This window comes from Chiloscyllium plagiosum, unplaced genomic scaffold (assembly GCF_037043375.1).
Source record: "Chiloscyllium plagiosum isolate Xiang-an unplaced genomic scaffold, Cpla_swu_hap1 HiC_scaffold_4, whole genome shotgun sequence".
Taxonomy (NCBI): domain Eukaryota; kingdom Metazoa; phylum Chordata; class Chondrichthyes; order Orectolobiformes; family Hemiscylliidae; genus Chiloscyllium; species Chiloscyllium plagiosum.
The window spans coordinates 61,672,287-61,698,503 of NW_028270142.1; the positions used below are offsets into that span (position 1 = coordinate 61,672,287).

The 26,217-nt window shown below is 42.0% G+C and overlaps 1 protein-coding gene across 4 annotated transcripts in view; it reads left to right on the forward strand.

The window, feature by feature from the left end:
* Nucleotides 1-26,217, forward strand: part of LOC122549141 (coiled-coil domain-containing protein 102A-like) — a 620,500-nt gene that overhangs the window by 198,981 nt on the left and 395,302 nt on the right. For all 4 annotated transcript variants that reach the window (XM_087986288.1, XM_043688474.2, XM_043688477.2 and 1 more), the window contains exon 5: nucleotides 7,171-7,279. In XM_087986288.1, the coding sequence (XP_087842414.1) occupies nucleotides 7,171-7,279 (109 nt within the window). The remainder of the gene's footprint in view (nucleotides 1-7,170; nucleotides 7,280-26,217) is intronic.

The window sequence follows — 26,217 nt, forward strand, 5'->3', positions numbered from 1 at the left end:
CGGATTACGGTGAATTCTGTACTCCATTCTTAAAGGGATCAAATCTCAAACTGTACAATGAGTGGAAAGTCATACAATGTGCATTCATGATTTTAGGTTCATGATTTTTGGAAATTATATGAGCAAAGCATAAATGCAGTCAACCATATCATTTCCAATCAGGGATATTATTGATGCTTGTCATTGGCAGTAGAAAGATGGTTCATTAATGGTGCAAAAAATCCAAAGAAAATGGACCAGAATTTGCATTTGGAAATAATTGACATCAGGGCCCCATGCAGATTTTCAGGGGTTTACAAGTGACTAGCTGTCCATTATAATGGAGTGTTGCATCATCTAAATCTTGACGGTTTATAATTATTCTGAAGCATTTACTTGTCTCTGTAAACCTGTGCGCTGCAGATTAGATGTACATTTCGAATCGTGCAGCTGTGAAAATACCAGTAAACTTTCAGTGAGTCAAGCATGAGTGTGATTCTTCTGAGACCATTAAGCACTGCAGTGCTTGCTCAGCCCTGAAAGAGGTACCGCAGTTCCTCTGGTGACAGACATATTTCAAAATGACATGGTAACAGCTTAAGTATCACTTCTTGCAAGATAATATCAAAAAATGATATAATTTCATACCTCCAGAAGCTACAGTCCATTATCATGTTGACGTTTAATTGTTTATTTCTAAAAGCAAAAGACTACAGGTGCTGGAAATTTTAAATAATAACAAAGTGGTGGAGGATCTCAGCAGGTCTGGCACCATCCATGAAGAATGAAAGAGAGTTAATGTTTCAGGTCCAGTATGACTGTTGAACTATCTTTCAGTTGACTATGGAAAGCTGGTGCTTATTAATCCTTTCTGAGATTGTAGCCCAGCTTGAGTGGTGCATGATCAGTCTCGACTTGTTTTCTTAAATACCATGCAGATATCATTTCCTGTTAACTTCTTGACGTATTCTCCATGTCACTTACCTGTGGGACATTATCGCTCATTATATCCCTTTTGTATTATTTCATTAAATGCTATGGCTTTGCATTAAAATAATGGGTACCTGCAGATAGTTTATATGCTATTTTCCCAGATGACCACTTCTGGTACATTGTGGTACTTGCTGTTTTTATTGGTTTGTGGTTCTCGGTAAGGGTTGTTTGATGTAGCTAAGTGCCACCAATTCACCTTTTGTCTTTGCTTTGTTCTGGCCTTGTTCAATGATTAGTGGTAGAGGATATGCTCCCACACAGTATTGACACAAGAGGCATTGTTCTTAGACAATAATGTATGATAGCTACGAGTACAACTATAATTTGGTCAGCCATATCACTAGGATCTTAGGGAGCTAGTATAGATACAGTCATAGAGTCATAGGATCATGCAGCACTGACACGGATCCCTTGGTTCAACTCATCCATACCGACCAGGTTTTCCAAACTGAAATAGTGCCATTTGCCTGCCTTTGGCCCATATCCCTCTAAACCTTTCCTATTCATGTACCTGTCCAAATGTTTTTTTAAGTGTTTGTAACTACTCGCATCTACCACTTCCTCTGGCAGTTTGTTCCATATACACACCACCCTCTATGTGAAAGGTTTCCCCTCTCATCTTAAAACTTTGCCCTCTAGTTTTGAATTCCACTATCCTGTAGAAAATACCTTTTGCTATTCACCTTATCCATGCCTGTCATGATTTTATAAACCTCTGAGGTAACCCCTCAACTTCCTCCACTCCTAGCCTCTGTCCCAGTCTATACAGCCTCTCTTTATAACTCAAACCCTCCAGTCCTGGTAACACCCTTGTAAATCTTTTCTGCACACTTTCCAATCAAAAGTACCCTTCCTATAGCAGGGTGACCAGAATAGTACACAGTATTCCAAGAGTAATCTCACCAACGTCAGTATAGCCACAACATGTTGTGCCAACTCCTATACTCCGTGATCTGATCAATAAAGGCAAGCGTGCCAAATGCAACCTCCTTCACCCTGTCGACCTGTGATGCCACTTTCAAGGAACTATGTACCTGAAAATACCCTAGGTCTCTTTGTTTGACAATACTCCGCCGGCCCCTACCATTAACGGAGTAAGTCCTGCCCTGGTTTGTATTACCAAAATGCAATACCTCAAATTTATCTAAATTAAACTCGTTATGCCATTTCTTGGCTCATTGGCCCTCAATTGATCAAGGTCCTAGTGTGTCTTAGTTAACATCCTTCACTGTCCACTATACCACCAATTTTGCTGTCACTTGCAAACTTGCTAACCATGCTTTCTATATTCTCATCCAAATCATTTATATAAATACCAAACAACAATGGTTCCAGCTTTGATCCCTGTGGATCACTGTTGGGTCACAGGCCTCCAGATAGAAAAAACGCCCTATACCACCACTTTCTGTCCTCTACTGTCAAGTCAATTTTGTATCCCATTGGCTCATTCTCTGTGGATGCCATGTGATCTAACTTTACTAACCAGTATACCATACGGAACCTTGATGAAGGCTTTGCCAAAGTCCATGTAGACGACATCATCTATCTGTCTTGGTCACATTTGCTCCCTCCGAATGTGCAAATAGACTTTATACGCAAACTTTATGTGACATCAGTAGAATGGATGAAGCTAATGTACAGGAATATTAATCCTTTCAGATACATTACTTACACTACATTTACATCTGCTTATTTGAAATGACAGTGTTTGTCATATCCCAGTGATCAACTCTGTGTTCTTTATCCTAAATGTCTAATTGATGTAGAGGTATCACTATTAGATGTTGTGTCGAAGTCTTATTAAGGTAGGTGCTTATCAGTATCTTTTGGCTTTATTCTTCTTGCTGGTGTGGACTTCAGTGGTGCATAAAGACAGCCAGTGTTTAATGTTAAGGTAGCAAGCTATACCTACAGAATACAGCAATATACTTTGCTCATGAACATGTATCAACTCAATAAGAGCAAACTCTACATAGGTACAAAAACGTAATTCTTAAATGTACAACTTGATTATTAAGGAAACCTCCTTCACAGACAGTCCCCACTTGAAACTGTATTTCTGTTCCATCACTGTTGCTGGGTCAAAATTCTGGAAGGTCCTTCCTAATAGCATAGTGAGTGTCCCTATACCCGAAGGACTGCAGTGGTCCAAGAAGGCAGCTCACCATTATCTTCCCCATGACATTGTGGTTAAGCAGTAAGTGCTGGCCTAAAAGCCATGTCCTTGTTCTATGAATGATATTGAGAAAAAGAACCAAAGCAATAAGTGTATAATTTGTAATTGTAATATAAATAGCAATAAAGCTTGTACAAGTTAAAAGACAAAATTGATTTTCGACAGTACTGAAGGCTTGAAAACTCATCACTGTCTTCTTATAAAACAGGCCTTTGTGACTTGGATAACAATTATAAAATGATAAGTATTAATTGCTAGGGAGTATCATAATTCCAGATTTCCATCTGTTCAATTTCAACCGGTTTTGCAGAAATAGTCTGCAATTAAACTGTGCATGCATATCTATATACAGGCCAAGGGCCGTGTGGCATTCTTCACTTGTTCAGGAAAGATGCAAGTTGAAATAAAGGAGCAGTCATGTTATAACAGTGTGCTACACTCTTTACAATTAAGGATATATTAGATTAATTGATTAATATAATTTGATTAGTCGATCAGTGCACATAACTGGACTATAATTATTAAGCATTAACTTTCCAACAGGTTTAGTCATTGTTTTGTAATGCTGCTAAAGACCTCTTGTATTCATATTTTTGACCATGGATCCTTATAGGAATTAAACATTGGCCCTAATTTTTGTGCTGAAAATATGTTGCTGGAAAAGCGCGGCAGGTCAGGCAGCATCCAAGGAGCAGGAGAATCGACGTTTCGGGCATGAGCCCTTCATCAGGAATGCTGGTGTCCCTGCTCCATGCTGCTAGCATCTCCGCTGACCACCAACCCCACTTTGGAGAATGGGGCCAGGCATCCTGCTCCTTGGTTGCTGCCTGACCTGCTGCGCTTTTCCAGCAACACATTTTCAGCTCTGATCTCCAGCATCTGCAGTCTTCACTTTCTCCTAATTTTTGTGATCAGCTGTCCAGCTGGAGCTCTTCTGCTCCACCTATCCTTTTTCTTTCTTCTTTTCCTCTCTGTCTCTTCCCTTCTCTTGGCCTTGGATGCCTGGCCCCATTCTCCAAAGTGGGGTTGGTGGTCGGCGGAGATTCCAGCAGCATGGACCAGGGACACCAGCAGCCTGGAGTGGGAACACCAGTAACCAGCCGCCAGAATTGAGATGCCAGCGACCAGCGGACCAGTGCAGAGCGTGGCAGTAGCCAGTGATCAGACCACTTGGAAGCCCCCTGCGCTGGTCTGCTGCAGAGAGCCTTTGGTGAGAGACTGTGGTGTTTGCCTTTTTGACTTTGCTTCTTGTTTTTCTGATCTATAGCTGTACTGTGTATAGCTGTAATGTAACTTTTTTTCTTCATTGCTCTATCCTGTAACTAAAAATTGTACCTAGGTACCTTTGTAACTAACTGCAAGTGGCTACTTATAAACTTTTCACTGGACTCATTTGAGTACATGCCACAACAAAGCTTGTTCGTCCGTCCGCCTGGTTGACTGACCGCCCCAGGCCTCTCCTTCCCCCAGTTCTGGCTCCCTACCCAGCTCTGCTCCTGGGACAAGCCTCATGGAAACAGAGAATGATAATTCAGCAGATAAGATTTGTCCCGTTTTTTGTGTGGGCAGGACATACCTAGGTGATTTGCCATATTGCGCAGCTGATGCCTGAGTTTTACTGAAATGGAACAGCTTAAATGAAGGCATAGCCATTTCTGGAGCACAGATTTTCTAGTACAGCTGGGATACTGTTGGGGCCTATAACCTTTGCAGAATCCAGTGTCTTTAGCCATTTATTTGATATTATACAGCATAAATGAAGTTGGCTGAAGTCTGGCATCTGTGATGCCAGGGTCCTTGGGAGAATTGAATCATTCATTTGGCATTTCATGCTGAAAGTGGCTGCAAATGTTTCAGCCTTTGCCCTTTCAATTGTTTATCAAATCTGATCAGATTTTGAAAATGATGCTCACATAAAAAGGGCACAGGTTATTCAAACATATTTCTTGTTAACCCTAAGGCAGAATTAATTTATTGAAAGTGCATTGGCTGTGGGTAAAACTATCTGAGACAAGTTTCAAGAGGCTAGGTACTGTTCAGTGAGCAATAGCTAGCAGGTCACAGAAGGAGCAAGCAGCACTCATGATCAAATATATTTTTCTAGTACTGTAGGAAACTTTATGATCCCGAATGTTCATGATGCTGAAGAAACTTGGTGAGGAAGCAGCTGAAATAATTCAAAGCACCATAGCTGAACACACAGCAGATTTCCAACTCTCTTGTGGTCAAACTTAAGTTAGTGACAGAGAGGCATGCTGAAGTGCAGATGGTACTTGTGAATCCAAGAGTCATTTTCTTCCATGAACCTAGCAAAGGATATTTAATCACATCTACTTATACATATCCTGAAAGCATTCAACTCTGTTTTTGATCAAAGTGCTGTTTAACGTCTTTTTTAAGAGTTATCCATGTCACCTTCACAGCTAGGGCAATAAGCTATTGAAGATACTGTACATATTAGCATTAAAATTATTATTTTCTTATTTCACAAACTTCATTGCTAAAATGCTGCTGAGTGTCAATCCACGAATTTAAGAATGGTTATCAAATCTCTTAAAGAATGAAACAGAGGCTTCGGTTGTTTAGTTTCAAAATGATCATTTACTTATTATTTTTGAATGATTCTTAAAAAAAAAGACTATATTCTAATGTGACTTACAGAGATGACCTTAATAATTAATGTTCATTGTTTGAATAGTGACAGCAAGAACTGGTGTTCATTAATTATTTGTCAAAGTCTGCAGACTTGTCAAATTTTACATTGAACCTTGACAACCTGTAATCTCTGTGCTGTGCTGTACATTCTGAATATTTCTGATTTCATACACAAATGGCAGGAAGGTGGAATGCAGTTACAAATATTTTCTGAGAAATACTTGAAATCTGTATACGCTAGTGTAGAGTTACTTTGTAGAAATTGAGAGAAGATCATATTAGGAAACTGATAAAATAGGCAACACTAAACTTCTCTAATGAGCTCAGGAGGGACGAGAAAACCAGGGCTGTTGGCAATCAATCATACCTCTATCCTTAAAGGTCACACTGGCAGAAAGCATTTTTGGTCCTGGCTGATTTCATTTGCCTTCAGGAGACACATCCAGATAGTCACCTAACTTTGATTGTCTTGGGCCATTGCATCTATCGTCAAGTTAGGGCACCTTGATCTTTCCACAGTTGGACAGTATGTCAGAAAGACAATTCAAGCATGACTTCTACCAATTAGTTTGCTTTAGAAATGTCATCAGGTCAATATGAACCTCTCAGTGCAGCGTTCAGCAGGGCAGGCCATTACTGTTGCTTTTAAAAGGATGATTAGACTGCGATACAAGTGCAAAATCATTATTTCAATTCCATTTAATTTCTGAATGCTCAGGGCCTCTTTGTGTATTATCCTGTGGTGACCCATGCTGATCTTGTTTGCCTCTCAATATTTCTGGCAATTGCATCTTTGATTAATTGCCTGGCTGGTGTGCAATGTCTACATCCAAGATTTGCAAAATTACACTGCAGCCTCCCCAGCTCAGCTTAAAAATGCTCCTTTGATTTAGATTATTTCTGATTTCTTCTCATTTCACCTAACATTTCAAATCTGGAAGACTGAACAAAACTGCAAGAGATGACTGCCCCACGTCCAGGGCCAGCTATTCAAATGATATGTACAGGTATACCAGTCAGTTAGGCTGAGAAAATTGCATTCCAGGCAGGAATAAGACATCATTAATTAATAACTAAAGCATCTCAATTGGAGCTGGGGCAGGACATCCCATGGCCCTAACTGTCTGAACTGACTTGGTGGAGGCAGGAAGCTGTTGACAATTCACCTAAATTTCAAAGCCTCTCATCTCCTTTCCAGTTTCACATGGGCCCAGGGTTTCTGAACCACTATAAATGCTCATAGCATAGGGTCTTTTTGGCAACTTCATCTGTGCATTGAAAAATTATTTTTAAACATTTCTTTTCAAATTGTTTGTAAACTATAGATCATTTTCAACAGACTGGTATGTACTGTATTTTTCACACAGGGACAAAGCCACACTTGAAAGGCAGATTGAAAAACTGGAAGCAGATATATGTCAGTGGAAGGACAAATACGAAGACCTGAACAAATCCAAGCAAGAGATCCTCAAGCAGGTATGAAGCTAGGAGAAAATAGAAATGCACAGTTAGCCTGGTTGCAGATCATGGTGTACTTTTAGTGACTTGGACACTTTTTGGGGGTTTTGACAATCATTACTTTTCAAGAAATTGTGGGGACCAAGTTGTATAAAATTTTATGGTAGTTTGAAATCAGAACATAGCAAATTCTTACATAAAAAGAGTGCTCTCATTAAATATTTATAAAGTAAGTGCAAAATCATTCTTTCCTAGGGAACTGAGGAACAACATGCCTACATAGAGAACCAAGCTGTGTTTCATTTCATGTCAGATTCTCATTACTTAGGTTTATATTTACATTCACTTGAAGGTGAATGTAAATATAAACCTATCAGAGGTAGGGACCAGTGAATTTGTTGTGAAGAATATGGGAATGGCGATGGTGTTAAAAAGTATTTCAGCTGAAATTAACCAGAAATCAGTTGAGAGAGAATTTTGGCAATTTTCATGGCGGGTTGGTCTTCATGAGTCTGAGCAAAATTTCACAAGCCATCTTCCTAAACTTCCTCAGTGCCTGTGCATTTTGCCCTATTGGCATCCCATTCATTGTGACCTCCCACCTGTCACAGGCAGAAGTACATGCTGGGACCTTGGGGGCACCTTAGCAACAACACTATCTTTAAAGGCCAGCTGTGCACCCAGTCAAACACTGTCAGGCATTGCCCTTCAGTGTGCACATATGGGAGGGCACCACAAACTAGAACTGCGCAGAGCAATTAGGTGGCACAGTTGCACTTCATTGTAAATACAAGTGCACATGCACAAATCTATTTCTATTAAAGAACAGATCTGAACAGGTTATCGTCTTTCACTTCATCTCATCATAGAACCCTGTCTAGGGGAGTGCTGTGCTTTCCCCAATGCCTTTGAATCCCAACATATTCTCATTGGTCTTTTGTGGGACTGCAAGTTTTCAAGTGGGTTCAAAATATTCTCTTTTATTCAGCATCATTAAAAAAAAACAAGAAATAAAAAAAAAACAGAAGCGGCATTTGCCTCTGGGAATGGTAAGGGAAGGCTGGTTTTTTGAGCACCAAGAAATCTACAGTCAATAAGTGAGCACCACATTCAGCCCCTGGAACTGTGTGTCTGGCTTGTAATTCCCGATTCTGCAGTGCTCTATCATGCAAAAGGTAATATTCTTCCTCCTCCTCAATATCCTCCCCTTCCCCCTTGGAAGACTTCTCCCAGCTCTTTACAGTCCATCACATCCCCTTGTTTTTTTCTGCTCCTGTGTAGAAAACAGTGACTCTGCCCGAAACATTGACTCTCCTGCTCCTTAGTTGCTGCCTGACCTGCTGTGCTTTTCCAGTGCCACATGTTTTGATTCTGACTCTCCAGCAGCTGCAGTCCTTGCTTTCTCTCACTCTGCCACTTGTCATGGTCTCAGTGATTTTCCACTTTCAGTGAGCACATACAAGCCACATGAATATAGAGGGCAGTGCAGGCTGCACTTGGCACAGTCTGGTAATCAACAGACACCCCACAAACTTCTATGTTCCATTTTCTTGGCACTCCTGGTCAAGCCCATCAGTACTGGACACCCAAATGTTCTCACATGCCACTTTGAATTATGACTTCTTTCTCAACGTTATCCCTGAGCCCTACTCCTTCAGCATAGTCATGCCAACTATAATGTTGCAGTGCTCCCCCCATTAATTCAGGGTGATTGTGACTGTTGATGCCGCTGCATCCATAATAGCCCATGTCCTCCCAGTGCACTATTCTGTCCTCACTTATATGTTGAGTTTCTCTCATTCACAATTATTGCTGCCTCTACATTCCAGCATGCTGGATCTGATCCACACATTGATCCTCCCGACTTCCCTATTACTCCTGTGCTCCCTTTAGAACCACACTTGTCTTTCATTGAACCGAACCCTAGTACTGACTGTGGCGCATTTCCCTGTCCAGATTGGAAGGACTGCACTGACTGGACCCCTGACTGATCTCTGTACAGCAGGCACTGTGACTCCCAGGGCTGCTTTCACTTAACATGCAGGACTGACCATGGCCGACTCCCTCAATTGTAGTGACATGGACACCCTGAACCTGGCCACCCCAAGCATCCAACTGTCTGTGGAGGATGGTCTGATATTGGAATTTGCCCTTGATTCACTGTTCCAGGACCCCCTGACTGAAGGGTGTCTCCCTTGACTTGACCACTGCCTGTAGACATTGATACATGGCCCATTGGTTGGTGCACATGTAGTGTCTTTGTTGCGTACACTACTGGCACATGGTACAGGTAGGAGACTGACATAGCCTGGTGCCATATAGCAACATGTCCACCCTTTTTTTTGACACCTGCTAGCAGCCATTACAAGCCGCCTGGTTTTGTGTCTACACTAAAAGGTAAGGTAATGTGAGGTTTTAAGCTCTGGCTGAGGGGAAACTGCAAAGAAGTGAGGCAGTGATGATGTGACCATTGAAGTGTTAAGAGATCAAGTGAGGAACCCTGAGATGCAACCTAGTGTAATTTATGAACTGGGTGCATGTCCTGTGTGCAAAGCGTCCTGGCAGTAGTATTTATAAAGAAAGGTGTCAGTGTACTCGAAAATGCAGAACTGTTTTGTAAGTGAATCAGAGCTGTGTCAGGAGGATGCAAAGAAACTGGTATTTGTCTGTCAATGGACATGGAGTGGATGCTGTCACTGACCAGGAGGCATGCCCTAAACTGTTAGTGACTGCTGTCCAAGGTGCAGGGCAAAGGAATGAGCGGTGAGCTGGAATTGTCAGGTAACTGCTCAGAGTTTCCCATCGGGAATTATTGCCATCTAGTTTCTAATGTGACAGCTGGGAGAATGGGAAACTGCATACAAATGAAATGAACTAATAATGAGATGTTACCACATGCTGATGCATGCAAATATGCCTCTTGCTGTTCACTAGTGACGATCTTGTCTCACTGTTCAACATGGGAAAATGGTACCTTTCACTCTGGATGTTGATCGTCTACTTACTGCTGATCTCATGTGATTTTCCCAAATTTCTCACCAATTCCAAATTCATTTAGTGGCTGGGGAGATTCTGCTCTTTTTGTATGCTTTTACATTCAAAGTCACAAAAATCATTTAAAAAGTAACGGGGAACCAAGGTTCTAGCAAGAGCGAGAAACTTAAATTATTCAGCAGAAGTAAAGAAACTGTACTGGAGAAATGAATAATAAGGGGCCACAAATCCCCTGGACCTGACAATCTGCATTCTCGGATTGTAAAAGTGATCGTTGCAGAGTTAGTGAATACACTGGTTTTGATCTTCCAACATTCCTTAAATTCAAGGATAGTTCCCAAAAATTGGCAAGTAGCAAGCATAACATCACTATTTAAGACAGATGGGAGAGAATAAAAGGGGTAATTATAAACCATTAAACTAACATTAGTGATAATAAAAAAATTAAGTAAATCAGTAGTAGGAATCAATTTGTGGGGTAATGGAAACAGACTACTTTAAAAAAAAATCATATGATAAACTAAATCAACATGGAAATATGGATGGGAAATCTGAGTTGACAAATGTGTTAAGAGTACTTGAGGTGTACCTCCAGAATGGATGGGGAATTAGTAAATGCTGTATATTTGAATCTTCAAAAGGCATTCATAAGAGGTTAGGAGAAAGTGAGGACTGCAGATGCTGGAGATCAGAGCTGAAAAATGTGTTGCTGGAAAAGCGCAGCAGGTCAGGCAGCATCCAAGGAGCAGGAGAATCGACGTTTCGGGCATAAGCCTTGTGTATGTGATAACAAGCCCTTTCCCCCACCTTACACCAGTTCCAATCTTCCAGCTCAGCACTGTCCTCATTACCTGTCCTACCTGCCAATCTCCCTTCCCAATCTCCCCTCTGACCTATCACCTGCATCCCCACCCCCATTCACCCAATGTACTCTTTGCTACCTTCCCCCACCCTCCTGAAGAAGGGCTTATGTCCGAAACGTCGATTCTCCTGCTCCTTGGATGCTGCCTGACCTGCTGCGTTTTTCCAGCAACACATTTTTCAGCTCATTCATAAGAGGCTATAAAACTAGAACTAGAACTCGGGGGTTTGGATGATTCAATATTAGCATGAATTGAGGTCTGACAGATGGACAGAAAACAGAGCAAAAAAAGGTTGGCAGGCTCTAACTGCAAGGATATGTACTCAGACCTATTTGCAACCTTTACTAAGGATTCTGATTGGTGGATTGACTATAGCAATAGAGGAAGAATGCCTCATCTTCCGCCTCGGAACACTTCAACCCCAGGGCATCAATGTAGACTTCTCCAGTTTCCTCATTTTGCCCTCCCCCACCTTACCCCAGTTCCAATCTTCTAGCTCAGCACTGTCCTCATGACCTGTCCTACCTGCCAATCTCCCTTCCCACCCTCCCCTCTGACCTATCACCTCCATCCCCACCCCCATTCGCCCATTGTACTCTTTGCTACCTTCCCCCACTCTTCTCTCTGACCTACCACCTCCATTCCCCACCCCCATTCACCTCTTCTTCCCAGCCCCCACGCCCCTCCCGCCCCCTTTTATCTCTCCACCCTGGAGGCATCCTGCCTCTATTCCTGATGAAGGGCTTTTGCCTGAAACGTCGATTTTCCTGCTTCTCGGATGCTGCCTGACCTGCTGTGCTTTTCCAGCACCACTCTGATCTAAACTATAACAATTCCAGGTTTGCTGACAATACAAAATTAGGGTAAATAAGCATCCAGTAGGATGCAAAGATATTATACAGCAGTGGTCTCCAACCTTTTTAAGCATGAGTCCGCTTTTTGCAACCCAGAATCTCCCTCTAAGAAAATCCAGAATAAACAGCTTTTTTATGCTTTATAAATCTAAAAGCAACTATAAATAATTATTTGTTTTGTCCTCTACTCATCCAGCTTCAGTGTGACACCTGTGACTGAAGTGAGGACGTGGTTTGTTTGAGACTGATAATCATATACAATCCTTTGTTGGTCTGATACTTGGACTTGATTATCTTTGACTCTACACACTTCTACAAATAAAGTAAAAGTAAAGTTAAAGCCAAAGTAAAAGTAAAATAAGTGTTAAAGTAAGTTTTCAGTTTAAAAGGATACAATGTTAGGAATGGGTATTTTCCTCTGTTTACAAGGCTCTAAAAAATTCACTGTCCCTCAGTCTGATTTTAAACTCAATATCATTTTGAGGAGTAATTATCCTCATAATCTACTCCTCTGCTCTGCAAATCAAACATCTGATGGAATTTGGTAGCTAACCTGCCAATTTATTTGTGACAATATGACTATTTGTTCCACCACATCTATTTCCTAAAATCACCTGTTGAGTTCCTCTGCTCACTTCCTCAGGGGGTATGAGCAGACATTCTTTGGGTAGAATCTCTTTTCTTTGTCTTTAAGTTTTTAAAATATATTTTCTCCAGATGCAGGAAGCATTGCAGTGTTTTATTTTTTAAATGAGAGGACCACAGACCCGGTTTCAGTTTGAATGCATTCACAGCCTAGATCGTATGAGCTACATCTCTGTCCTTTCCCTGCAGTTCACAGTTCAGTTTGTTTAGATTTGATGATATGTCCATAAAGAACCCAAACCTGAGCAACCACGCATTTTCTGACATCTCATTCCTTGAATTAAGAAAAGTGATGATTTCAGGCAAAAGATCTATAGCTCTTTACAAGTCCTTTTCTTGACTTAACTACCTCACATCAGCATGGAGGATTACTTCACCTTAGGCAGCATTGAATGCCTTGAGTAAGAAGTGCTGAAGGGCATTTGCTCGAATTGAGAATACAATCTTAACGATAACCTGCATTGCATGAGAAAGGTTCATCACGTCACTTGTCATTCTTGCTCTGTGTTAAGTGACAAAAGAGGGGAAATCAGGATCATATGTGCAAAATGCAACAAAGCCCATAGTTAAAATGGCTGGTGCACCGTCAGTTGTCATTGTTTCTTGATTGAAATGTTTCTCTGAAACATGTACAATTTGAATTTGTTGTGGATATTCTTACCCTTTGTTTTCTCTTTAAGGGGCAATGGAGTGAGAAGATCCTTTTCAGTTGTTATGTCCTTAAAAACCATGTGCAGAAAACAGTCACCTGGGCTGGTTATGTTGATAGATTCAGCAAACTGCAGTGAGAAACATTCACAATCCTTCAGGTTCTGCTGTAGTTTATGAAAGACAAATTCTGACAACGTTTCCACTCATCTTCCACAGTGGTTAGCCTAGATCGTATGAGCACCAGAGCACCAGAGACCCGGGTTCAATTCCCGCCTCAGGCAACTGTCTGTGTGGAGTTTGCACATTCTCCCCGTGTCTGCGTGGGTTTCCTTCGGGTGCTCCGGTTTCCTCCCACAGTCCAAAAATGTGCAAGTTAGGTGAATTGGCCATGCTAAATTGCCTGTAGTGTTAGGTGAAGGGGTAAATATAGGTGAATGGGTCTGGGTGGGTTGCTCTTCGGAGGGTTGGTGTGGACCTGTTGGGCTGAAGGGCCTATTTCTACACTAAGTAATCTAGTCTTGTTCTTGTGGAAGCACCAAGTGATATTCTCTGGACTGCTATTATTTGTTTTTCTTTATTCTTAAAGTCATTGGCCACAGTCATTGCTTCTTCTAGTTACTTTGTGAATTACTTCTTGACTTTGGCTAGAAAATGGCAAATGTGAAATGACCCATCAGAAAGGCCTTACATTTTGCTGAAGGCTTAGAAAAGAAATTACTGTTGAGCTTTCAAAACTGCCTTCAGTTTGTCAACTTTGTTTATCTAAAGCATGCTGTTTAAGGGAAAACTATTCTTGAATTTACTGTTATTATTGTGTTGTTACCAATATCTCTTTTTACTTATCGACATTCTTCGGTGACATGTAAAGAAAATGTTCTTATCTTTTACATTTGTGAACAGGAACTCATTTTCCTGTTCCATGACCGAGTTGGACATTTTGTTGTTGTTTTAGATTGTCAGGGTTCATCACTGATCATTATCATTAGCCAGGGATATATCTTTTAGCTAAGATAATTACCAAGATAGCACTAACTACTAGGCTACGACTGAGAACACACGTTAGGTTAGCCAGAAACACTACCCACAATAAACAACAAAATGTAGATTAGATTAGATTAGATTAGATTACATTACATTACAGTGTGGAAACAGGCCCTTCGGCCCAACAAGTCCACACCGACCCGCCGAAGCGCAACCCACCCATGCCCCTACATTTACCCCTTACCTAACACTACGGGCAATTTAGCATGGCCAATTCACCTGACCTGCACATCTTTGGACTGTGGGAGGAAACCGGAGCACCCGGAGGAAACCCACGCAGACACGGGGAGAATGTGCAAACTCCACACAGTCAGTCGCCTGAGGCAGGAATTGAACCTGGGTCTCCGGCGCTGTGAGGCAGCAGTGCTAACCACTGTGCCACCGTGCCGCCCCCAAGCATTTTCTTAACAAAGCTTAAAATTGGCTGAACTCAAACATCAATTCTGCACTTTGTAACTAATTATGAGTTTATATGTGGGATGACGTTATTCTCCCCGTGCTTGCTTTATGCTAGTGATGGGACTCAGCCTCTGGAATATCCAGAATGTTGCCAGTTGTTTTCAAGTGTGGAAGCATGGGACATCTATGGTCACGGTTTGTTTCTGGTGCCCCAGTTGCTTGCGTTGCTTGGATATTGGATATGGGGTTGTGTTCGTGATAATTTTTCTTGGTCCTGTGCAGATCTCGGTGCTTAGTGGCCTGACAGCGTCTTCTGCAAGTGGAAGTCATACGTCGGTATGATGATGGATGTGGAGGCTCTGTGTGCTACATGGGAGCTAAATCTCTATAGTGTCCAGCATCTGCAGTCCTCACTTTCTCCTCCATGATGATAGATGTATGCATACAACTTAGAGGGACATGGGTTGTGTTTGACAGTCTGAGACCAAAATCAACTGCCAAAGGCGAGATGATCACAATCCCATCTGCTTCAGAGATATATCATAATATTCCTGAATAGGTTGATTAAAAAGATTCATGACAGGGATGCAGCTGGGATAGGAACTAGTTGACTTGTCAATAATCTCTTCGGATTGGAGACCACAGCTGGGGATGGAAGTTAAATGAGAGATTGAGAAATTGGCAGATAAAGTATGAAGTTATCCATTTTGATCAGAAAAATGAAAGAATTGTTTGAATGGTAATAGACTAGAATATTTGCATTTGTTCTTGTATATAGAAACATAGAAAATAGGAAAAGGAGTAGGCCATTCAGCCCTTTGAGCCAGCATTATTGTTTAATATGATCACGACTGATTATACAACCAGCACCTTGTTCCCGCTTTCACCCTATCCCCTTTGATCACTTCAGACAGAAGAACTATATCTAACTCCTTTTTGAAAACATTCATGATTTGGCCTCAATTGCTTTCTGTGGTAGAGAATTGCGCAGGCTCATCACTCTCTATCCTCCTCCTTCATAAATCCATGCTGACTCTGTTCAATCCTGTCAATGCTTTCCAAGTGCTTGACTTTTTAATCTTTTATGTTATCTTTTCCTCATCCATCACTAAAATCAGTCACACAATTTGGCATGCAGGTGCAGCAAGCACTAAGGAAGGCAAATACTTTGTTAACTTTTGATCAAAAGGGATTAAGGTAGAAGGGTAACTGACAGTCTCATTCGTTTGGCTGAACTGGTCATCACACTTAACAATTTCTCCTTCGAATCCTCCCACTTCCTCCAGACAAAGGGGGGTAGCCATGGGCATCTGCATGGGCCCCAGCAATGCCTGTCTCTTTGTTGGCTACGTAGAACAGTCCATCTTCCGTAGTTACAGGTCTGGGTGGAACGTGTTGGTGAAGTTGCTGAACTGCTCAACCTCCTCGTGAGAGCACGAGGTGGCGCCGACGCAGTCATCAATGTAGCGGAGGAAGAGGTGGGGAGTGGTGCCGCAGGTTTTGCAATTCCTGCGGTGACAGGGGAAGGTGTCAGGAGGGGAGGGTGTGTTGTCGGGGGGCATGGACCTGACTAGGTCGTCACAGAGGGAGCCTTTGCGGAAAGGGGTGTGGAGGGAAATATATCCCTGTTGGTGGTGTCTGTTTGGTAGAAATATCGACCCCCAAAGGAGTCTTCCACATCCATCAAAGTTTCACCTGCACATCCACCAATGTCATTTGTTGTATCTGTTGCTTCCAATGCAGTCTCCTTTACATTGGGATGCCTCCTCGCAGAGCACTTTAGGGAACATCTCCGGGACACCCACACCAATTAACCCCACTGCCCCATGGCTGAACATTTCAACTCCCCCTCCCACGCTGCAGAGAACATGCAGGTCCTGGACCTCTCCACCACTACTCCCTCACCACCCGAAGTCTGGAGAAAGAACGCCTTATCTTCCACCTCGGAGTGCTTCAACCCAAGGGCATCAATGTGGACTTCACCAGTTTCCTCATTTCCCCTCCCACCACCTTACCCCAGTTCCAACCTGTCAGTTCAGCACCATCCTCATGTCCTACCTGCCAAACTTCCTTCCCACCTATCCGCTCCACCCTTCTCTCTGACCTGACCCGAGGAAAGAATCCTCTGAACCTTTGCTACACTCCCTCAAGAGAAAGTATGTCCCTCCTTAGGTAGGGAAACCAACTGTCAAACAGTAGCCTCAACAATTCACTATATAATTGGAGCAAGGCTCCTTTACCCTGCTAGGTGAAAGTGAGGATTGCAGATGCTGGAGATCAGAGTCTAGATTAGCATGGTGCTGGAAAAGCACAGCAGGTCAGCAACTCTGCTGAATTGCCTGCCGATTTTATTCTTGAAACCTTGCCAGTAGTTAGTTTGAGTTGGTGAAGTAATGGTCTCCACATCTCGGACAAAATGTATATACTCTTGTTCATGTTTTTCAACAAGAACAGATCTGCTGTAGATTGTTCATCTTTCAACATACTGTATTCTTGTACAAATATCATCACCCTTAGAAAACTCACTTGGCACCACCTTTGCTAGTTCTTCAGCATTTAACAAAGTAACCAACGGTTTGCCTCAATTGTGAATTAAAGACCTATGAAACAGACTGCAGTTTTTCTCAAGCCCACATAGCAGCTAATGCTTCTTTTTCAATCACTGTGTATCTTTGTCTTTTTGAGTCAAGAAGTTAAGATGCATAGTATATGGATCTATGAGTCCCTTTTGAATCTATACTAATTTCTGCTCCTAGACTAGTGAATGGTACATTTACAGCAACTGTTGGCTGTTTTGGAGTTGTTTTGCCAAATTAGTATCTCTTTTTCAAACGAATGTATTGATTTTTCTCACACCATACCCGATCTTTTCTTTGCAATTCTTGCAGGGGTTCATTAACATGTCGCATACTGGGTAAGAACTTTCCAACTTGATTGACCATCGCTAAAGCTCTGTATGTGTGGAAATTCTTTGTTTCATTTTTTATGGATCATCCCAAATGCATGATGCATGCACAATGTGTCCTGTAAATATATTGGTTAGTTATGACATCTTTTATTTGGGATAAGACTTGTTTCTTGTAAGCCCTGCAACAATGCTGTCACTTCGGCTTCATGTAGTGAAACCATTAAAATGCCATTTATGTCCAGATTACTCCATCTAATATTTTCAGTGTTTGTTCTATGTTTGAAATATGCATCAAATTCTTATCTCCCATCTAACCAACATGCCATTAGCCTAACTACCTACAGTGTAGAGAAAGTATGTGTTCCTAATTCGGTATTTCTATTAACCTCAATGCAGATTGGTACCTTGTACATGTGTGATTCCAGTTCAGCCTTATTTGCACTGTCTGCAATGCAAGTACATCTTTCCTTAAATATGGAGACCAAAATCATGGTATCACAAATATGGTCACACCAAAGCTCTGTTGGAGTGGGATTGCTTTACTTCATATTCCAATCCCTTTGCAATAACTGCCAATGTGCCTTTTGCCTTCCTAATTGCTTTTCGCACCTTCATACTGACTTTGGTGTTCCTTCTACAAGCACATGAAAGTCTGTCTAAACATCAACATGTACAAGTTTCAAATTTTGAAAAAAAATTCAGTTTTTTCTTATTCTCACAAACGAAATGCATAGATACAGTATCATCACATCTGCTGGGTGGGCCACTTAATGCCCAGATCAATCAGGAAATGCTTACTGGAGCACTGTTTTCAATCTAGGGGGAGCAGCAGAGCTCTTCAGTTCCTCAAACAAATTTTTGACCTCAATATTCCTGTTCACCAAAAGGCGCCAAAGTCTTACTGAACCATAGAGCTGCTCTGTCATTGGAGAGCGATGACTGGTGATGACTAAGGGTCACCACGCCTCAGGGAAAAGGAGAAGTTGTGAACCATTTCTCCTCACAGTTGCAATTTGTGAGCCTGTCTCCTACATAAGACAATAAGATATAGGAGCTAAAATGGACCATTCAGTCCATCTAGTCTGCAGCACCATTTAATAAGATATCTGGTAATCTTCAACTTCACTATCCTGCCTTTTTCTCATTGCCCCGATTCTCTTGCTGTTTAAAATTTCTGTCTGTTTCAGCCTTGAAAGCCCTCTGCAGTAAAGAACCCCACAGATTTACCATGCTCTAAAAGAAGAAATTCCTTTTCATCTCTGTTTTGAATGTATGGCCCTTAATCTGGGATTGTGCCCTCAGGTCCTAGACTCTCCCACAAGGTGAAAACCAACTGTCTGCCTCAGCCCTGTCAAGTGATGTCAAGTAGATGTGGCACTGTTTGCAAGGCACCTGCCTCGTGACAGTCCCCACCCCAATTAAACTCTTGCCCTTTTCTCCATTCGGTGAGCTCTGATTTCCTGCTCATTCAGTCTGCCACAACTCACCATCAAACCACAACCTTGTACCACCAGCCCAATGATTATCTAATCCCCAGCTCCCACTGCTGTTGTTGCAACAAGGTTGCATCGGCCAGTGGTCTCTGCCTTCTATTTTATTAATTCACGGGATGAGAGTGACACTGGTTAGGCCAGTGGGGCAGTTAAGGGTCAACCACATTGCAGTGATTCTGGAGTAACATGTAAGCCAGATCAGATGAAAATGACAGTTTCCGTCCCTAAAGTGAACCAGATGAGTTTTTTTTGATCATTGGCAATGGATTCATGGTTAGCAGTAAATTCTTAATGCCAGGTTTTTATAAAATTGAATTCAAATTCCACCATCTGCCATGTCGAGATGCCTGAAACATTACCTGGCTCCATCTCAGACACCTCCCTCCCTTTCCTGGAAAAAAACAACCCCACTGCCCGGTGGCCAACCACGTCAACTCCCCCGCACACTCTCTCAAGGACATGCAAATCCTGGCCCCCCTCCACCGCCAAATCAAACCACACACCAACCGGAGGACGAATGCTTCAGGACCCTACAACCACATGGCATCAACATTGACTTTACTAGTTTCTAAATCTCCCCAACCCTCACCTCATCCCAGACCCAACCCTCCAACTCGGCACTGCCCTCTTGACTTGACCTACCTGTCCATCTTCCTTCCCACCTATCCGCTCCACCCCCCCCCCCACTGACCTATCACAGTCACCTACCTAAATCCACCAATCGCCATCCCACTTACCTTTCCCCAACCCAATCCTCACCCCTCTATTTATGTCTCAGCGCCATCCCTCCTCCACATTCCTGATGAAGGGCTTATGTCTGAAATGTCAACTCACCTGCTCCTCGGATGCTGCCTGATCTGCTATGCTTTTTCCAGTGCCACACTTCTGACTCTCCAGCACCTGTAGTCCTCACTTTCTCTGAATTAACAGTCCAACAATAATACTACTAGGCCATTGCTTCCAGCGTGGCAGCCAGCTGGTCGTTGATCTGGATGCCTCTCCATTAAAAAGTGGAGGGAGGAAATAATAATGAGGTTCTGAAGTTAGACCTGGTGGGACTTCCACTATTCCCAGATTTCTTGGACTCTCCCTTTTGCACCCCTACATCCCTAACCACTGACTCAAGCCCTTGTTTCACAATACCATCCTGCAACTATCATGGTGAGAGTTTGCAAGCTAATGTACTCTCCTTGATTTAGGCCTTCTCTTTTGCAGAACTATGATTGCCCAATGTACATTTCACAACAAATTGTTTAGAAATGCCCCCAAAGCACAATTGAACTCTCATTGTGTAAAATGCAAAATGAGGACAACCATTCATTTATTCTGGACGAGATGAAATTACATAAAATTGAAACATGGTCTATTGATGTGTTGCCTACAGAGGGCAGTACAGACATATGCTTTATTAATCTGACCAGCTCGTTCTGAAAGTAATGGTAAAATTATAAAGGTTTCTTCTCTCTTTAAGGATAACACTTTCAACTGTATTTTCCTGACAAGTGTCTGTCTTTTAAAATATGTAACAAGTTTTATGTATTTATGTACGGTGGCATAGTGGTTAACATTGCTGCCTCAGGGACCAAGATTCAATTCCAGCTCACAACTGTATTGAGCACATTCTCCCTCTGTCTGCCAGAGTTTCCACTCTGGTTTCCTCCTACAGTCCAGAGATGTGCAGTTAGGTGAATTGCCATGCTAAATTGTCCATAGTGTTCAGGGCTATACAAGCTAGGTGGATTAGCCATGGTAAATTGTCCATAATGTCCAGGGCTGTACAGGCTACGTGGATTAGCCATGGTAAATTGTCCATAGTGTCCAGGGTTGTACAGGCTAGGTGGATTAGCTATGGTAAATGCAGGATTATGGGGACAGGGTAGGGATGTCGATCTGGGTGGGATGCTGTTTAGATGGTCGGTGCTGTTGGGCTGAATGACGTCTATCTGCACTGTAGGGATTCTGTGATCCTATTTTAAATTTTATCCACATTTGCCACCTCGACAGGTTCAATATCAATTTAGCACCTTTGAGTGAAAAGGTATAATGCAATTAAAAAGAGTTTCTCCCCATGCTCTGCTCTAAATTTGGCTAGAGTCAATGGACATCCTTGTGAATCCACATCACTGGCTGGAAACTATTGCTATTGAAGCTTTTTTTTTCCTGGGATTCCTTTGAATCTCTTCTAAAGTTATGGTGGTACATGGAATATCAGAACCATTATGGCAGGTTTCTGCATGTTGTTTGGAAGTAGTGGTACATCTCGAAGCAGAGCTGAGAAGAAAGTAAGGGGGAAACATTCTTGCCTTGCTAATACTGCCAATTTGATTGTTCATTCATCAATTTATATTATTCTTTCATGGGATGTGAATATTGCCAATAAGGCCAGCGTTTCTTGCTCATTGTTAATTGTGCTTGAGAAGGTACTTTCTTGAGCTAACTAAATATTTGTTGGCACTTAGGCACATATAGCCTTTACTCTGCATCTCGGAATACCTTTAAGCCCAAGTACAATAAAAAATGTCTGTCGAGTTGAGTGCAAAGGCAGAGGTTTTGATGCTGACATAATAGAAAGGGGGTCTACATTGTTTCTCTGAAAACACAAAGGATTCGCACAAAATGAAATATTGCATACATCTTGAAAGGAGATTGGATAAAATCATTACAGAATCATATGCCATGGAAACAGACCCTTTGACTAACCAGTCTATACTGACCATCATCCCAAACTAAATCCTGCCTGCGCTTGGCCCATACCCTTCCAAACTGTTGTTACTCATGTACTTATCCTAATGCCTTTTAAATGTTATTACTGCACCTGCATCCACTGCTTCCTCTGGAAGTTCATTCCACACATGAACCAATCACTGTGTAAAAAGATTGCCTCTCGTGTCTTTTTCAAACTTTTCTCCCCTTACCTTAAAAAATAAGCTCCCTAGTCTTGAAATCCCTCACTCTCGGGAACAGACACCTGCCATTCACCTAATCTAATATCCCCAAACACGCAAACAGTTACGTTTTTCACCCTACTTAGAAAAATGTGGATCAACATTAGAGCACAGCCAAGGGCACGTGAAAACTGATTCTGTAGTTTGAGAATTGACCGTAACCGATAATGGCTTCACTGAAATTAATGCAAAGTGGCAGAGAAAAGGCAATTGTAAAGGTGTCGCTGAAGATCCAGTATGAATTATTTATGCATGTTTGAGAGAGAAGTAAAAGCATGGATGAGTTTGCAACCCTATGGAAATGGTAAAGAAAGTTACTGTTGGTAAAATTTGTATATACAGCGGAACTTCTCAACCCAGAATGCACACAAAGGTCAGCAGGCACCAAGCCAGGTAGAACATCTGGCACAGCAATAGTCTTACCTGCTGGGCAAAGTAACAGAGCTGGGCTAAATGAGTCTTTCACCAGTAGCATCATAGAGAGGTTACTACACAGAAGGAGGCCATCGAGCCTGACATGTCTATGCTAACTATCTGCAAGAGTTGACACCATTAGTCCCACGTCCCTCCCCTTTACCTGTGTCAACAATTCTTTTCTCTTCAGGAGATTTTTCAATTCCTGATTGATAACTGACAATTGAAACTTCTTCCCCTGTGTTCCAGATTCCAGCCACTGGCTGTGTGAAACCATTTTTTTCTCATGTCTTTGTCGCTTTTTTTGCCAACTACCAAGACCCTGTGTCCTCTGGTTCTCAACCTTATTCTGGTCAAAGTTTGCATAATTTTAAACTCTTCTAACAAATTTCCCAGAGCAGATCTTCTGAAATAGGAGCAGAGCAGACCATCCAGTTCCATGAGTCTGCTCCACCACTCAATAAGATCATGGTTGATCTGATCTTGACCTTAGTTCCACTTTCTTTCCCTATCCATAACAGTCTACCCTACTTTTGCGATAGACTTCCAAAGAGCCACAATCCTCAGAGAAGAATTTCCTCTTCAACTCCGTCTTAAATGGGATACTCGCTCATTCAGGCCCTGTGCTTTCAGTACCCAGCCTGTCAAGCCCTTTCAGAATAAGAGACAGATATGGCTTTGTGAGAAAAATAGCAAATTACTGTGAATGCTGGAATCTGAAACCAAAAGAAAAAATGCTGGAAAATCTCAGCAGGTCAGCCAGCATCTGTAAGGAGAGAAAATAGCTGACGTTTCGAGTCTAACTGACCCTATGTCGAAGCTAACAAAAAGGGGAGACATATGGAGGTATTTATACTCGGCTGAGAGAAGGTGAGTTATGGCTCCAGAAGCAAAGGTAACAATAAAGAGGTGATAATGACAGTGCATAGAGAGATTATAGGGAGATTAAGAATTGTGAATGACCAAGGCTGAAGCCAGTGCTATGTGACAAAATATGTGGGGGATGGGGGGGGAGCAGAGACAAAATGGAAAACAGGGGAGAAAGGTAGCAAAGGGGGAAAATGAGAGGAAAAAGGTGATGAGAGAGTGGGGAGCGAGAGAAAGAGAGACAATCAAGAAATAAGAGGGACAGAACTGTGAAAAAATTTTAAAAAGATAAATAAAATAAAATAAATGAAATAAAATAAAATAATGGCTCTGTGAGGTTTGCTGGCTTCCCCAGTGATGGAGTGCACAACACATTTTGGTTTGGCGTTTCAATGCATCCCCTTGGGCTGCTTTATAGGGCAATCACCTTTTTAACTATCAGTGAGTTGGTTAATGAAGACAGAATCCTCCAGGTCAATACTATGTATTCTTGTAACAGTCCCCATGGCTTCTTTATGTGGCAGTCTGTTGCACTATTTGAGACACCCAGGTTAAGTCAAAGGATGCACTGAGATGAAGAGAACCATTCATTCAGTTATTGATAATGTCAATAGTGACTATTGTTACACAATCTCCAATCCACATGGGTAGCATGTATACAGTGAGAGCTACATCCTGCTAAATGACTGATGGTAGGGCAGACACTTTGGGTGCTGACATAATGCTTTGGCTGCTTGCACCAGTTTGGATTACATTGGTGTGCATATAGATGCCATGATCTTGGCATTCTGTTGCATAGCGCACAAGCTTCCTATCAAGAGAAGACAGCCATTCTCAACAGACATAAACTGCTGAAGCCTGGGAGGACGAAAAGAAAAGTCAGTCCTGGGGGAACCTTTCTACTGGCACAGTCAATGAAGAAGTCACTTGAGTGCTATACTGGTTGTTATTACACCAGTTTATCACTTGCCAACAGTCCCACAGCTTCCCTTCCCTCTGTCACGGATGCTCACAGTTTCTGCTTCGTCACAAAATAAAAGCAAAGACAAAATAATCGTTCAATACCAAATTTTTAAATGAGACCATTTCAACATTACATAGAAAAGCCGACTAACCAGCCTTGTGCATGTGTTTTGTGCATGGGTCTGGATGTGCCTTTGTCAGTGCTCAATCCCAGTCCCACCAGGCAGTGTTACTGTAGTGCTTGAAGGATGGTTGGTGGAAGTTGCTGATGTATGTAGAGGGAGACTGCCGAAGACTTCACTGCAGGCTGCACAATTTCACTCTGACTGAAAGGCAGCACCAAGGACACTGACAAAGTGCCAAAGTGGGAGAATGAAAGCTGTCATCCTGATAGAAAGCAGATTTCTGCACCATGGTGCTATTGTCAAGGCATCAGTCCTATTAAGCTGCTGGAAGATGAATCGATGAACTGCGGAGACACTTTGAAAACTTACAAGTGGTCTGTAATCTGAAGCCGTGAAGACAACAGTGTGACCTACAGTAAAAAGTCTAGATTATAGAGTTCACATTTTCTCTAACATATCATGTCCAGAACATATCCATATCCACAACATATTGGCTCCTTGTTTTTCTATGTATGTTTAAGGGACAATTTGTTTAAAAAAATCCTATTCTCCATAATGTGGCTTACTAGCCTACATAGACACATGGGTAATATGGATCTTTCAAACTGACCACTCAATCACTTCAAGCAGATGTTACCCTTTGTACAAGTACATTCTCAATGCTTTCATCGTTTATAACCAAGTAATATTTGATAAGATTATGGGGATAGTGAGGACTACAGATGCTGGAAGTCAGTGTCAATAAAAAAAATGGAGCTGGAAAGGCATAGCAGGACAGGCAGCATTGGAGGAGCAGGAAAGTTGATGTTTTGGGTTGGACCCTTCATCCAGTCCTGATGAAAGGTCCCAACCCAAAACATTGACTTTCCTGCTTCTACGATGCCATCTGACCTGCTGTGCCTTTCCAGCTCTACTTTTTATTGACTTTGATAAGATTATAGGAGAAAGTAGGACTGCAGATGCTGGATAGTCAGAGTCGAAGAGTCAGAATCTTATCAAAGTCAAAAAGTGTGGTGTGGTTTTAACTCCTGCCTGCCCGTCATAACCCCCTTTATCTGTAGTTCAGCCTTCATATATTCAATGACTCAGCATTCATTGCTTTCTGTGAAAGAGACTTCCAAAGGCTAATAACCCTGTGAGAGATAAAATTCCTTCTTAACACCATTTAAAATGAGAAATCCCTTATTTTTAGATCGTACTCCCTGCTTTTAGATCCTCCTACATGAATAAGTGTCCCCCCAACAGCCACTTTGTAATGTCTCTTCAAAATCTTAGATTTCAATGAGATCACTTCTCACTCTTTTAAAAGTCCAATGGTTGAAGGCTCAGCCTGCTCAACCTTTTCTCATAAAGCAACTTCTTAACCTCAGAATCAGTGTATCAAAAGTGCAAGTATGTCCCTCCTCAAATAAGGAGACCACAACTGTACACAGGATTCCAGGTCTCATCAGTGCCTACTGCAGCTGTAGCAAGATTTCCCTTCTTTGCAGTAAAGGCCAATGAAGTGCTAAAGTACATTTAGTACATTGTTGTCACAGTATCGTCTTCACTGACACCTTTTATAGACACAGCCACTGAACAGAAACCGGAGCATAAGACCAATCTCATAGTAAAGCCATGCACAGTACAGTTACTGTTGGTATGACTGAAATCAATTGATTCAGTGTCAGACTGGGGATGGAATCGCAGAACATTTATAACCTCTTTTGCTCAGTTCTTCCATTGGCATAGTACTCAAACTGTATGAAAATCTGGTTGTTCTGAAATTCATGTGATCTGAAGTGCAATGAGCTT